At 40.6% G+C, this 16,094-nt stretch overlaps 1 protein-coding gene across 6 annotated transcripts in view; it reads right to left on the minus strand.

The window, feature by feature from the left end:
• SLAIN2 (SLAIN motif family member 2) overlaps positions 1 to 13,512 on the minus strand; it is a 37,182-nt gene extending 23,670 nt beyond the window's left edge. For 2 of the 6 annotated variants that reach the window (XR_010430170.1, XM_064652872.1), the window contains exons 1-2: positions 13,057 to 13,512; positions 3,267 to 3,415 (exon numbers count right to left, since the gene is read on the minus strand). Coding sequence is in view for 5 of the 6 variants with exons in the window: in XM_064652872.1 (XP_064508942.1) it covers positions 3,267 to 3,415; positions 13,057 to 13,415 (508 nt within the window). In the remaining variant the exon portion in view is untranslated. The remainder of the gene's footprint in view (positions 1 to 3,266; positions 3,416 to 13,056) is intronic. The other 4 variants (XM_064652874.1, XM_064652875.1, XM_064652871.1 and 1 more) reach the window with 3 other exon arrangements.
• Positions 13,513 to 16,094: the final 2,582 nt, after the last annotated feature.

The raw sequence follows: 16,094 nt of genomic DNA on the forward strand, positions 1-16,094 counted from the left end.
CTTTCTAAACCAGTTAGTGTTACCAGTATTTTAGTTAGAGTGAAAAGACAGTTATAGATGGAGGATGGAATGCTTATATTTCAGCTTTCACTGCAAGTTTTAAACAGTATGCATTAATTTCACCAATTAGTGAATTCAGTGAATTCTAGCAAGTATTCTTGAGGTACCTCCACTTTATTTTGAGTGTCAGAAGGGAAATATCCATTTTATTACAAAGCTCAGTTAACAAAACCAATAATTACAACTCGTTGTATTGTGGTTGACTTACAAGAGGCCACTCCTTTGACAGCAAGTTCTGGTGTTCACATAGGAATCCTAAAGCATCTATTCCAACTGAATCTTTTTTCTCACGCTAAAAATAATTTACTTTTCATCTCTTGCAGAAAGTGTCAGTAAAAAACCTCTAAAATGTAAGACTGCACAACAGTTCTTTTGTACTTATTACATAGACAAGTATTTTAAAATACTAACACAAATCAGAAAACAATTGTATTACAGTATAACCTTCAAAACAGGCTCTTTGTACATACCAATAATGATACAAAATATTTGATCACACAGATTTTTTTACATGAAAGTAAGTATACTTTTGCTACATATAAAAAGTTTGCTCTGGTACGTGATGAGCCTTGATATGTACAGTAGTTTTCATCCTAAGTAATGCAAACTTCTACCTTCCTCAGCATTTTCCCAGGAAAAAAAAAGCTGGATTCAAACTCTTTTCTGGCCCATAACTCCTAAAGGTTTTCCAACAGGGATTTCTGTAACTCAGGAAGACATTGCTATTTTACAAATAGAGATGTGGTCTTTATTAGGAGTGTCAGACAAAATCAGCATGACAGATAACTCATTTTAACATTTAAATGATCCTATATTGGATAAAACACTAGCTTACAAAAGATTACACATTAGCTCTCAAAACATCAAAGGGGAGGGTTGATGATCAACAATTTTATTTTAATGAATTTTCTTTTATAACATTCAGAAACAGTATGCAGCATCTAATTCCTTTTAGTTAACATTTTGTTAAAACAGTCATGAATCTCTCTTGCTGTAGAGAAAATAGGAAAATTTGAGTGCAGAATATACCTAAGGTTTCCTCTAGTCTGAACATGCTTCCAACACTGAGCAGGACTTGCTCTGCAACTGTAAACCTGAGCTAAATAGTGACAAGGCACTGTGCATCAGTAACTGCCCACAGTAGTTTGGAGCTGAGAGCTGCTCTGCCCTCCTTTATTATCACACAGTGGAAAATAGGATGGAATATGAATATGTGAAATACGAGAGAAATAGCAAAAAGATATTAAATTAGAAAGAGGTAACAACAGGAACTGACAACATTAAAAAGAGTCAATGCAAAAGAAACATCAGCAAGGATTTAGGAAAGAAAGTAACAGTAGTGTAAAAAGCCTTATCCACAGAGACTGGAACCAAAATCGATAAACTGACGCAGTAGGTAGTAATAGGTTAAGTGATGGGTCCATGAGGAATAAGTGTTATGTAAAATGCGAGTCACAAGATAATCCTGAAGTTGTAGGGTAGAAAACACAAACAAGGTTACAAGCAGCACTACTCATCTCCTCCAGTGGAGCTTCCTGCTACCCTGTATCTGTAATAGATTGGTTGCTATAAAGGACAATTTTCTATTTTGTTACAAATTCATTTTTTCATGCAATCTGCTCCAACCAGCAATATTAGTGCCTATCTCTCCTATCATTAGTATTTTCTCCTATTAGTACTTTAGATGAATTGTAATATTCTTTCACGTATCACTGCCAGAGGCAGATTCTCAGGTCTAAGGAAAAAAATGAGGTGAAGTTACCTAAAGACATTGTTTGAATGATTAAACTTTCAAATATGTGCATTTCATAGGGAAGTTTCCTGCCATTCAGCTTCAACTATGAATTTTTAAAGATATACCCTAAGGGTAACAGAATTTGTGGTACTTCTGGAAGACTTCTACTCACTAATGAAAAGAAGGTAAACCATGAAAAGAATTAGGTCAATCAACTGCTATCCACTCTTAAATATTCAGTAGTATTCAAATTCCCAAACTTGGATCATCATTTGTAAATCCCTGTGATCTGGGTACTTTTCTTTGCTTAGAATTTCAGCCTTTGCCTGTAGCAAATCATGTTAACTGTCCAGGAAAATTGTTAATAGATGTCCAGGCAGCATAAAAAAGGCACAAGAAACAGGAGAAGATCAATGGTGACTCATATTGAGGGCACTTTTACCACTATGCCTATGATTGTTATAAGAATAAAAAATGGATTCAAATTTTATTAAGAACAATTTTAGCACAAACCAGAAAAAAAGACTGAATTGCTTCGGAAAAGGATCCAAGGAAGGGAAAAAAGTTACAGTCAAATAAACTCAGCACAAAGTTTACATATAACCATGTAAAGAAGGTGGTAGTTGGGAACATTCCTGGAGGTGTGTGTGTTCACTTATTCCTAGCTTAAGTCCAGCTGTTCTGCTAACTACTGAACATAACAGTTAAAAACGTAGCAGAGTGCAAAAAAATGGAAATACAGGGAGAGAACAGCTATTAATAGCAAGAAAGTAAGTTGTCTCAGGAGAATATTTTAAAAAATAAAAATAGGTTCCAATAAAGAAATTAAAATAAAGCAAGAAAACAGATGGACAGAGAATTCTTATCAGTCCTTCAGCATTTTGCTGCTAGTCTGACATAAAAAATGCTGGTAATAGAAGGATGGAGAATGTAGGCTTTCATACGCAATTTGTATCAAGGAAGAATCACAAACTTTGGGGTTTTTTAATCTGATTGTAACAAGATCTTAAGTTACTGGGGATGGGAGGAAAAGAAATCACTATTACCTCCCCAAAGTATTCACAAACTTAAGCCTCCATTTCCTTAGATGAAATAAAATAGATAATCTAGCAGAAAACCATGTTAACATGCTGTCAAGCACCTAACAATTATGAAGATAGTTTAATACAGGCTTCTATTTTAAAATAAGACAAGAAAACCTTCAAGTTAAAAACACTGTTTCTTCCTGAAAACGTCTGCCCAAATTATGAAGATAGTATAAAACTGAAATCATGACTCACAATCTATGCTGCCTTTTCATTCGTTCATACAGTTCAGAAAATGAGTCGAATTAGTTACGCCTTGTAAAACATAACAAAAACTTAAGACCCAAGTAACTGCTGAATGTCTTATCTCACAACTGTCAGCTAATTTTGACTGTGTTTCAGAGTAAATACATACAACACAGTGGTTTCAGTGTGCAGGAACTCACCTGACATTGTTTGTTCCAGCCTGTGGATCAGTGACTTTTTAGCACATTCAACGTCAGGACTTGGGTAATCCAATACCTGCCTGCACCAGACTAATGGACTGATACATTTTTGCCCTGGAGTCAGTTTCTTCTTTGGAGATGTATATAACCTGGAAAACAGGGGGGAAAAAAATAATCTATGAGGACAAACAAAATGAGCATAAGATCAGGCATGCAACAAAATACCACATACTATTTTTATACTCTATCTATACTATAATACAATCCCAAAAGATAAAGAAAGCACAAATTTTAGCTTACAATTAACTTTTTTGGATACAGCATAGAAGTGATAACATATGGCTACTCAAGGACTTCTGGCAGAGTGCTCTGCCTATCTTGCTATACCAGGATATACCAACTGATATGCAAGGGAAAAAAAAGAAGCCTTTTCAGACACTTTAGGTATATGCATCATCATGGCTGGGCTTCGTGAACCAAGATTAAGGAAGGCTCTATCCACACTTATTACAGGCACGCCGGTGGCTTATGAGGCCAATATGAGATAGAGCACAATTTCACTATATCACATAAATGCACTAACCAGGATTATCTTTTCAGATTTAAGTAACATTCACCTGAAAGAAGGAAATAAAGCACTATGCAATAGAGAACTCTTGTTTTCCTAACCAAAGATGTAGCAAGCAATTATCATCTTAACAGCCAAGGAGCGGTGCTAAAGTGCACAAAACACAACTATTATTTCAGTAGCCTTGAACAGTAAGCATTTTATTTTTATTTGTGATTTATATCCTACCACCTGATCCTTTCATTTTCTTCAAACACAGAACAAAAGGACTATCTCTACCCTAAAGGGTATACAGTCAAGCATCAGAAACAAGGAAAAAGAGATAATGCACATAGAGTAGAGAGAAACAATGAGATCATATTGTTCTGAGGACATGCTGAAGCCTTTGTCTGTCAGCATCTCCATTAATTTCTTTTAACATCAACATTCCATGATTGAAGAAAGTAGTGTTCCAGTTTAAAGGCTCAAGAAATTTAGCTGAAAAGTCTCCTCATTCAACAGAGAGAGTAAAAGAAAAGTCAGAACCAATCACACACTCAAAATAGGGAAGCTTAAGCCTTACTTTGGACTAGAACCAAACTTGGAAATGTGCTTCAGCAAAGACAACAGTGAATTGCAAGATGCACAGCCAGAACTAGAGCTTACGCATAAGCAAGAACAGCTAAATGAGTGTTTCTTCTAGGAGTAATGACAGACTTCATGTTCCAAGTGAATATGTCTGTATGCCACACACTGTAACTTAGAAACATCTGACAGTCTAATCAGCCATGTTTCCTTACAAAATAGACAGCAAAAAATTGTTTCCTTTATGCCAATGACACCGGCAACACACAGGAGTTATTTCCCACAATTTTGTCATTACAAGATTATTAGCTGATCTTTCCTCTGTAATTCTAGAACTGGAACTGTTTCTTTTATAATAGCTTTAAAAGATTATTCTTTTAATTACTACCATTAAGTTCACTTCTTTAAAAAGCTTCCCAAGAAGCATAATTATAAAACCACCACGAATATCTCACCCAAAACATGATCTTTGTTTAGAGTTCACTCTGAAACACTCTGCCCTCAAACACTGGAATTACCAAGCTATGCTTGCAAATACAGGAAACAAGATTTTTATTAGCTGCCAGGTTTTCAAACAAAAAAGGAAGCTGTTTGTAACAAGGCAAATAGCCACTGCCACCTACTGTAGTTCAAGTGGTTTATGCTCTGGCCAGTATCATGTTATTTTGTAGAAATCCTAACAATCTTCACAGGCACTCTGCCCACAAGAAGAGCTGAAAGCCCATCACATATTTATAGCCCTGAAGATCCTTGAAAAGAACAAGAATCACTTAATTCTTACAGTTCTGTGTAAACAATTACAAAATTTTCTGTACTTTCTGCAATTATCTCCATACAGTAAAAAAGTAATGTTTAACATTTGCTATCTCTCTAACAGTCTGAATTTACTGTCTTTTTAGCATTTATTTGCCTATACTCTTTTCTGTCCTAAGGTATGTTTATACAACACAAAGAAGTGTCAAAGGCAACAAAGACAACTTTTGTCCTGTACAGGCCACACTCCCTCCTAGCTCTCTGGATAGCTGACGTGCCTTGCTGTCTTTGAGAAGTTCCATGCGCATTTGAAGTGCTCACAGTAATAACCCGTATAAAAGGCATTAAAGTGCATGTCCTCTTTGAGAGACATACCAAGGGAGTACCTTCAACAAACCTACAAGATTGCTCTAATGAAAATTGCACCTGGTAGTTTAAGCTTCAACACATTCTTTTCTGCAATTTCCAACTGTTGCATTTGTTTCACAAGTAGTTTATTTATTGAAGCAAATCCAGGCTCACACAGCTCCCACTTCTCCACCTTCCTTTCTAACCAGACATATATTGCATATTCTCCCACCTCTTTCCAGTCAACTGCTTTTCCTTTAACAGCCTTTGTTTCATAACTTATACTTCAAGAAAGGACAGAACTTCAGGATATACATATTTCATGCAACTCCACTGCTTCATGACATGCACATATACATTGATGTGGTAACAAAACAGCTCTTTCAGGGCAGTTTCTTGAACATCATGCAATTATGAAGCCTCATTACAAGGCAGTGATCTTAATTTCCCATCTGATGAAGAAGAGCCAATGTCAAGTTTTGAGACTGACTTAACTCTACTTGCTTTGCCTAATTTGGATTTAAAAAAACCCAAAAGGACCAAGGACAAGACTAAGAATCAGTGATGCCTCTACTACTTCTTCCTCTCTTCCCAACAGCAGGAACAGAAAAAGAACACAGACTATGAAGTATGCAGAAATAACTTCATACAGCTAAATGATCATCTTTGTCAGACTACTGTTTGACCCAAAAGATATAGGTCCTCCTTAGCTGAAGAGCTTTCCAGAAGAGATCCCTCTGTACCTGTTAATGCATTCTACAGCAATGCAACAGCATAGATTGGCAGCACAGCAACTTCAAGACTGAAGACAACCAGAATAACTTCATACATCTTTAACCACTATAAATCACTTTCTCAAAACAGGAAGTTGAAAATGACTGAGGAAGCTGACAACTTACAGTTACCACCCATACTACAAATGTTAACACACCAGAAACCTACACTCCATTCTCCACAGGAGAGTAAAGATTCTACAGTCCAGTGACATAAGGTCAAGTAAAAGAAAACAGTATATAAAAAGAAGGAGCAATCCTCAGGAGCTTTGATCTATTTTGAAACAGCATTAAGAAGCCCAGACACTATGATTCTGCTGCACACAGTAATACTTCCTTCCCTTGGCTGTCACTAATGAACTACGCCACAGCAGCACCAACCTGAAGCTGAAAGCAGCCAGGGGCTCTACTGATTAATTCCAGAAAGAAGCAGCACAGAAAAGGACAGAGCTTCTGCACAAAGACTACTGTCACTATAAGCACATACGATAATGTCAGCCAAATAGGGCAAGCTGTAGCATGTTGTACTAGGGCAGCTGAGTTGGAGAGGGCTTTGAAGAAAGAGGACATGACACTGTGGTAGAAGTGGAATATCTGTGTAGGGATTACCTCACTTGAGGAACACCTCCTCATGCATTAAAATACAAGAGGCTAGTTGCCTCAGGCATAAAACCAGAAGCCAATAATCTAGTCAGGAAGAAAGGAAGAGTCTTGGTAGCAAAATTCTTCTACTGCTCAGTAAAAGAGTGAGGGAGAAACATGCAAATGAACATGAAGTCACAGATTTGAATTAGAAAGATGGCAAGTGGAAAGAACTTGAGTTAGAGCTCATTTATTTTAGCTACATTAGCTTTAAGCAAATGACAGCTACAACAGCTGTAATGAAATGAGAGCAGACAAAACATGATTCAGGCAAAAGCAGGATGAAAAACCTGAAGACACGAGGAAGAGAAAAAGTTGAAATCTAGGGACAGAACAGTAATAACTTCCTTTAAAATACAAAAATGAAATTGCAAAATGAAAAGCTACTGAACATAAATAAATCAGGAGACAATAATACTGGACAGTCTTGGAAACAGATCATTTTGAACACAACAGTGTCAATCTAAAGTCTTTTAGATCAAGCTAAAACTTTCAGGAAACCCTACCTGAAGCAATTTAAATAAGTAAAATTTAAAATGGATTTTGAATGAACAGGTAAAAATCTGAAGAGAATCTCTGGTCAAAAAATAAAAAAAAAAAATCCAAAAATTAAGTGACATTACTGCACATATCTGGCCCACAGATTTTCCTTCTCTCCCACCCCAGGAAGTACCTATGCTACAGTTATAACTGGCTGAGATACACATTACTTAGCCTGTAATTACTAGTTTTCAGATGTACTTCAAAGAATGCTTCTAGTTCCCAGAGATGCACCAGTTACAGTAAACTTCAGTCTATTCATATCAACTCCAGGATATGAATACTACAAAAATGCTTCAACAATCTCATCAAATCTTCATATTAAAGCAGCACATCTCAGCTACTTGATGCGATTTTTAAGTAGAATTAAGAATATTTGAGAGATTGCAAAGTGCAATTTGGAACACATCTACCTTTCTGTGCCCAAAAATTAAAGACAGCTGTGCCCTGGCTAGTTATAGGAAATTACAGGCACGATTCATTTCCTCATCCAAAGGAACATGTTGTTGTCTGAAAGACATGACACAGAATGGGAAATGGGGCCTTCAAAAACACCATCATGCAGCTTCCCTAGAATTGTCACACAAACTGTCCAACTGTCCACTGAGAAGCTTTTCATAAGGAATTTGTTAAAACATGTGCTCTAATGTGGCATTGTTGATACTTACATGGAATAGAGAAAAGCTGAGAAGTTCTGTGTCCTATTAAATGTGTTTCAAGATAAAATTCTGTTTAATGACTAGGCTTGAGAATTCTAACAACACCTACAAGTAGTAGAAATAAGAATCATATCTAAACAAGATATGACTATGAAGTAAATTTCTGGAATATCATTAAGACAGTAAAATAAACTTGTATCAAAGCTTTTATTATATCTAAATATCAAGAACGTTTAAAAGTTATAAATATCACACAAGAAGTTAGAAATGGAAAAACGTTCTTCCTCGGGATTCTTCCTCCAGTCCTCAAGTATCGGTTACACGATAAACATGGATATCTCAAAGACATTACTGAATATTATTTGATGTTACCAGTTGTTTCACTTGATTAAACTGGCAACTTCTGTAATCCTTGGTTCTTCTACGTGCTTCCTTTCATATTATCTTCCTAGTTTGTGAAGACATTATCTGAAATGAAAAGCATCAGTTTCTCTTTTACCTAGACCATGGCACAGATATTGATTAGAACCTGTCCAACTTCCAAGAGCCCTAAACCACATTAATACAGTGAAATTTAGCAGTTGAACAGGAAATGCTGCAACGTAATTTCAGCAATGGGATTTCATTCAGGTGGAGCTCTATCCTAAAATATTCATGCTATACTTTACTAGCTCACTATGGTAAACTAGGATTCCAAAACAATGGTAGTCCCCAAGGGACATCAAGCAATACGAGATGGAAGACAATCACTACAGATGACAATCATGTATCTCTAAACAGCCACTTAGCCAACTAAAGACAATGGATGGCTAGAACAGAAACATAAACTATTATAGAGAGGTGCAAATTAGAAATAGCTGCAGAATGAGAGTGAGTATAATAGTAAAAGTATGTGCCTTCCATTTTAACTAGTCAGGATACACAACCAATCTGAGGTCTTAAAAAACACTGAAACCATTACTTTGAATTACTAGGTTAATATAAACAGCTCACCAATAATTTAATTTTAAACACAAAATAGCTGCCTTTTGTTTGTAAACAAGCTCAGTCAACTGGCAGCTATTTCAGCCCTACCAAGGAGACTTTGGACATGAAACCAACACGAAAACTGTTCAGTGCCAGGCTAGTTTTTACAGCACTGCCATTGAAAGAGGACACAACTGCCCTGAAGTTTGCTGAGCAATTACACATACAAAATAGATACATAGCAAGCTCTATACTCTTTTATGCAAATGCTGCAAATAAATTTTGAAGAAAAGCACTGCGTGTTTGGCTCACATTTAAAAGAACTCATCTCAGAAAGTCTAGGTGACCACAAAGCAACCTACAGTGGATTCACAGCTCATTAACTAATCTACAGTAATTGCCCACGTGCACATTTATCCTGCAATAAACTTGAGACAGCTCTCTTTTTAGAAGCAGCATAGAAAGCCACCCTGCATGCTGTTACCCAGGTGTCTCAAACATGCTACACATCCACACCCAACCTTACCCAGCAAGTCAGGCAAGGAAGGAGCTACATACCACTTCTCTGAAGTCCCCTCTCCTGGCCTTTTTTCTTTTAAATTAATTAATAAGAAAAGACCCCTTCAGATCGAAATTTGAAAAAAATTAAGTTTGATCCAATCTGGTTCAAGAACAGCTAAACAGGAACACCCATAAAATAGATTACGAAAGTCAAGGATAACTTAAGGAAATAATTAGCAGGCCTAAAAGCAAAGCCTCCATGGGACTGGGTACAGCTCAGTACTGCATGCAGGTGCAGATGTGCCCATTTGCAACCTTTGGAACTCTATCAAGAAGAAAGTTTCAGCACATCAAAGAGGATTCAGAAGCATATGGACAAGAAACTCAACCCAAATTCACTGAAATATTGTTAATAATTTACCACATAATTTGAAGATTGTCTCATGTGCTAAAATGTTTAAAACTATCTGGATTTAACTAACCACAATGAGGAAGAACAAACGAGCAAAAAAATAAACAGTCCCAAATTTCACCAGTGCTGCAATGCTGTTTTAATAGCTAATGCTGCTACTAAAGCAGCAGTATCAAAGTTCCTTTGCTTGTTAGCTAGTTCTATCTTTTCCTCTACTTTTTCACTTTACATTTCTGTCCTGTGTAGATTTGTCTAAATGTATTTAAAGAACTAAAAGCTAAAAACGAGCTAATAAACTCCAAAATGTAGATTTAAAAAACCATGTCACATTCCAGTATCAATTTCAGTCACAGTATCAAGTGTTCCATCTTAAATTCACAGCCACTAATCTCATGTGAGCATTAATGTAAAGCAATGTAATTTTTGCGGTGAAGAAAACTATTTCTTCTGCCATTACAGGGCTGCAGACCATTTTGTAATGGAGTATGAAAATGTCTGTATTACACAAAACAGAGAAAAGAACAGAGAAAGCCAGAACCCTTTATCATCTATTATCACCCACAGCAAGGTCCTTCTGAAATCAGAAGTAAAGACAAATCTAAGCTTCTCTATGCAGATATGCAAAATAGGCAAGACTAATCAATTTTTTACGCACAAACGATGATTTAAATTTAGTTTGTTTCCACAAAAGATTTCCTCAGCTGCTAAGTGATCTTTGACTTTTACAGTGTATAATCCTATATTTTAAACAGGATTTTGGGTTAAGCAGTAGTGACTCAAATCCATTTGAACCTGAAGGAGTTCATACTAGGTTTAAATTTCATCAAGTACATTCACCCTTTCAGTTGATTCAATTACTTTTTGAGAGAACTTGCATAACCAAGACCTTAAGAGCAGGATCTTTATGAAACAGTTTAAGTGAAATCCACTTACTCACGTCATCCCTCCTATCTTCACAGGCTTGTTTCTTTTTGATTGCTCCACTAGCCCTCTGAAAATTTCAAACTTCATTTAGAGCAATTACCTCCATTCATCAAATGCACAAAAACAAAATCATCCTACCTTCATAAGAAACAAAAATGGTTTTGAAGTACTTAGTGTCTCAATAGTTGAATTAAAAGGTGTTCAGAAATTCCAGGAACTTGACTTCCATTTTTATTGAGCAGTTTAGAACAAAAAAATCATCAGTCAGTCTAGCCAAACCACATTTATCATTAACTGCATATTAAACTAGAGTAGGAAAAGACAATTTTTTTTAATTACACATTCATAGTTTGTGATGTGTGCAACAATAAGTAAATTTTAACAACTACTCTTTTCTAGGTGTGTTTGTGTCTCAGTCAGTGTCCCACATCTGAGACTGAATTAGTTGCTAAAACATATTTTAGCATTATACTTGCCAAAACACTAGTAAAGAAATGAAGACATGCAAAAGACTGCATTTAAGTTTTATTATCTTTTGAGGACTGGAACCTGCACAGAAACATGATGGTGCCACAAGAACTGGCAGCATGAGTAACATGCCAAACACCTGACACCAGCAAGAGCAGTGACCAGCAAAACAGTGCTCAGCACTGCGGCTGCCCCTCCAGTGTCCAGAACCCTGTCAACAAAAACACAGCACTTATGGCACCACTGTCACCACACACTCTGTTATGACATTAACTCTCACTGAAGAGATGCAAGATACTGCCCATGATTTAGGATTAACATATAAAGCTATAACGTCTATTGTCACTAGAGTTCATGACACTGACAAACTCAGCCATCCCATTCTAAACTTACTGTGCAAATTTACTATATTCTATTTCCATCAAGGGCTATAAGCCAGCAGATTACAAGGCATACACTGAGAAATAAGAGTAGCTGCCTTGTACAGACTTGTCATTTGGGAGATGATGCCTTGTGTTAATTTAGCGTTGGATGAGAATAAACTTATGCTCTCATACTTCTCCAGTGGATCAGGGTGGAAGTCAGGCAAATGACTTCTCCAAGGAAGTGCACACACTGTCTCCTCCCTAAGCAACTAAAACATTGCTCATGCATGGAATCATTCCAGCATTTTTAAAGGCGTTTCTAAATCTGAAAGACATCTTTGTTTGTTTTTTTAAATTTGTCTGCACGTTTGCTTCCAAAGACCTTTTAGATCAACCTACAACCAGTTCTGCCCCAAGTTAGATTGCTTGTGTTACACTTTTCCTCCCTGTACATGCTTCCCTTGCATTTCTCTGTTGACACTGTGCTCCTCCCCACTATTTCTCCTGCAGCTCTAAAGCTGCTCAACAACTGTCATAGGAAACTTCAAAACGACAGCTGGACAACAGCGTGATGTTTCAAGAGAGCAAACCCTGATTCTCAGTGAAAGCTCATCCAAGTGTAATAATGACAAGGAGAACAGCCACCTGCAGGTGTTTCTGCTGGAGCAGCAGGGTAAGCAGTCCATTTAAAAAGACGAATCATCTAAGGGAAGCCGTGGTCCTACGTCGTTAGCAACAAACGAGAACACCTAAGGGCAACACGTTTATGAGATGAAAAAGTGTATTACGTTTGCTGCCTTCACAACTGAAAGAAATCAAGGCATAAAACACGCCTGATACACGCCTGAAGCGTAACAGTACCTGTGGGCAAATTCTGAACTACCCAAGAAATTTCCCACAAGTTTCCCAACGCCTCCACACCTCCTGAACTCGCGGAAACACTGAGGGCTGATCCTGCGGCAGCACTGGAGCCGCTCCGGTCTCCGAGGGACTCGCTGTAACGCTGCCGCCGCGGCCGAAAAGCAGCGCGGAGCCGCGGGCCTGCGGGGAGATGCGATGTGCTGTGCAGAGCACGACACCCTTCCCCGGCAGGCTTCGGTACGTCTCTGAGAGCTAATTAATCCCTTCACCCCGCTCAAAAGGCGAGGCTGCCTCCGCACACAAAGCCCCGAGACCCCCTCTGACACCAGGGACGCGCCTGGAAACGGCTCCTTCCTCGCAGGCGCGGCGGGGGAAAGGGACGCGGAGCCCTGGCCGCCCTCTCACCAGCCCGCCCCCGCCCCATCCCCACCCGGCCCCCTCCTCACCAGCCGGTCTCGTCCTCATCGCAGCCGGCCAGCCGCTCCAGCTCCTCTGGCCTGAGCACCGCCGCCTCGTCCAGGAGGCCATTGCCGCCGCCGCCACCCTCGCCGCCACCGGGCTCCTCGGGGGGCGAGCGCCGGGCGGCGGCCCGGGGACTGAGGCAGCGGCCGTCGGGCGACGGGGAGGCGCCGGGGGGCGGCGGGGAGGGCCCGGCGCTCGGTAGGCGCTTGGGGCTGGCGGGAGCGGCGGGTAGGGCGCCGTGGCGGCTGCGGAGCTGCTCGTTCTGCTTCTCCAGCTTCTTCACCAGCTCCTGCAGCTTCCGCACCTCCGCGTCCGCGTTCACGCCCGAGCCGACGTCCTCCATGGCGCCCGCCAGCAGAGCGGCGGCTGCGCGGGCAGAGGCGGCCGCGCCGCCCCGTCTACGCGGCCGGGCGGCCGCGGCGGGGCAGGGCCGGGCCGGGGCGGGGCCGGGCCGGGGAGCAGGACGCACATCCGGCCGCCGCCGCCATGGGCGCCGCCCCGCACGGCCCCCGGAACCGCCGCCGCTCGCACCGCCCCCCGCGCCGCCCTTCCCTGGGTGGGGCGAGACGGGATGAGGCGACATGGGGTGGTGGCGGTTTGGGGCCAGTCACGGCAGGGTCTGCCGCACCCCCGCCTGGCGCTGTCTGAGAGGCTCCTTCGGCAGTCTCGCTGCTGAGGGAACAGCCTGGCCTGGCCTCCCGTCCGTGTCGTGGGGGCCGCAGATCCCAGACAGGGAGTTGTACGGGAAGCCCCGGGTTACCTTCCCAAAATGTTCAAAACCTCTAAATGATACGAGGCGTGCCCTTGTCCAAGGCCCTGGTGGTGGTGTTGGGCCCGCCCTATGTGACAGACATGTGAACTTAATATTGCTTGAGCCTTTCATGTTACATAAATAAATGCATATTCATTTAAAAATTGACATGACCTTGCTATCTATAGCAAGACTCTTACACTTTTGGGTTTAAGGAATTAGTGGAGCTAGGGGGTTTGTCACAGAATTACAGAATGGGTAAGGTTGCAAGTGACCACAGGGGGTTATCAGGTCCAACTTCCCTGCTGAAGCAGGGTCATCCTGGAGCACATTGCACAGGATTGTGTCCAGACAGTTCCTGAATAGGAGACTCTACAACCTCTCTGGGCAAGCTGTTCCAGTGCACAGTTCCTCACAGAGTAAAGAATTCTTCCTTGTATTCACATGGAACATCCTGTGCATCAGTTTCTGCCCTTCGCCTCTTGTCTAATTGCCTGGGACATTTTGCGTCTTGGAACATACTGTGTTTCCAAACTTCATCTGCAGGCATTGTGGGGATGCTCTGTGTCCCACTTCCCCATGCCACTGAGAGACAGTGCCCTTTGTGACATCCCTTCACAAGTTTTTTCCTCTTCCTAAGCTCTACCTACTTAACAGCTTCATTTTGGAGCCTGCACTTGCTGGCAAGAGGAAGCAACCAGCACGTGGGCCAGAGGAGGGCTGGGCTCTGCAGGGACTGGCACTGCAGTGAGTAGCATTTACCAGGCTCAGGGAGGGAAGAAAGGAAACAAGACTGAGGTGCTTAGACCTGTGAGGTGTGCTGAGAAGGTGCAAAGCTTAGGGGCAGTAAATTCCAAATGATTTGGGTTGTGTTAGGTATGGTGCACGGACTGCTGGGGCGTTAGAGCTGCTGCTATACAGCATCCTTATGGATGGGGACAAGACTAGGGTCGATTCCTTGCCTTATGCAGTACTCTCCCCTTACACATTCAAAGATTATATTCTCTGTATGTACAGCATTACTCAAGAGTTTATGCTGGGGTAGTTATGTAGTTATACACTGTTACTGTTAGGTCCTCACCAGAATCCAAGCCTTTGATTCATAAATACAATTTCTGTCATTGTTTCCCCCAAACCAATATCACCTTAAGTATTTAAATATTAAAATACTGCTAGGCTGGTATCTTTTAATAAAGCAATTTTAATTACTCTTATGGTAATCTGTCTTCATTATCTGCTAGCAAAAAAGAAACTTTTTTTATCAGCAGCAGACTTTGCCACAGATTTTGTATAATTCTCATAGCTATAAAACTAAAAAACAGTTTTGGCCCATAAGCTGAGACCTTTGGTACTCTGCTCACTGACACCACATTAATAACCATCAATAGCAACTCTTGGAGACTGGTCTGTAAACCAGTTTGTAAATCCAGCTCATTCTTTCTTAGGTCTGTACAATTTGGTACAAAGTCAAGTGTCTTAAAGAAATCCAGATATATTCTGTGAGCACAGTTACTTTATTAACAGAACTTACAATCCTTCGAAAGGCAAACAAAACATTATAAAGGTTTTTGGCAGTAAGGATCTTCTGTGACACTGACATTTCAGTGACACTGCTGACAATTCAGTGGTTGGTGGGTCTTAACCTATGCAGGAAAGTTTATTTTAAATTAGAACATTTATAGCAGGACCATGCAATATAGCATTCTTATTCTTCTTTAAGAATATTCTTCCTCAGACCAAATGTCAGTGGCACAATAAACCTTCAGTCACTTGCATTAATCTTGCTTTTATTGTAGCAATACAAGTCTAATCCTTTCTATCCTGCAGCTACTGGGATCAGGATGGGACTGGTGGCTGGAGCTGGAGTGTGACAGAGTGTGAAGTGGGGCTGTGACAAAGGGCTCTGCCAGGAGACATAGGCAGTGTGGAGAAGGACCAGGATCAGAAACAGACACAGGCTTCTGGGAGCTGCTGCTGAACTGCAGTGATTATGTCATGTTTAAGGGTCTCCTCTGTGATGTCATGGGGCAGGTCCGAGAGCTCTTCAGTGGTCAGTGCGCTGCCTGCATCCTCCCTCCTCTTTTTCTTCCTTCTTCCTTCCTCTTTCCCCAACCCATTTTATGGTCTGTCTGTCCCCCAGATTCCCTTCTCCAACTTTCTGCCCCCTGCTGACACCATTACTCTGCTCCCAGCAGCTTTTTTCTCCCTACAAGATACACTCCCCATAGGTGTGTGGACGAGGTGGGGGGGAATGTGAGAAAAAGGTTTCAG

This window comes from Pseudopipra pipra, chromosome 4 (genome assembly GCF_036250125.1).
Source record: "Pseudopipra pipra isolate bDixPip1 chromosome 4, bDixPip1.hap1, whole genome shotgun sequence".
Classification (NCBI taxonomy): Eukaryota; Metazoa; Chordata; class Aves; order Passeriformes; family Pipridae; genus Pseudopipra; species Pseudopipra pipra.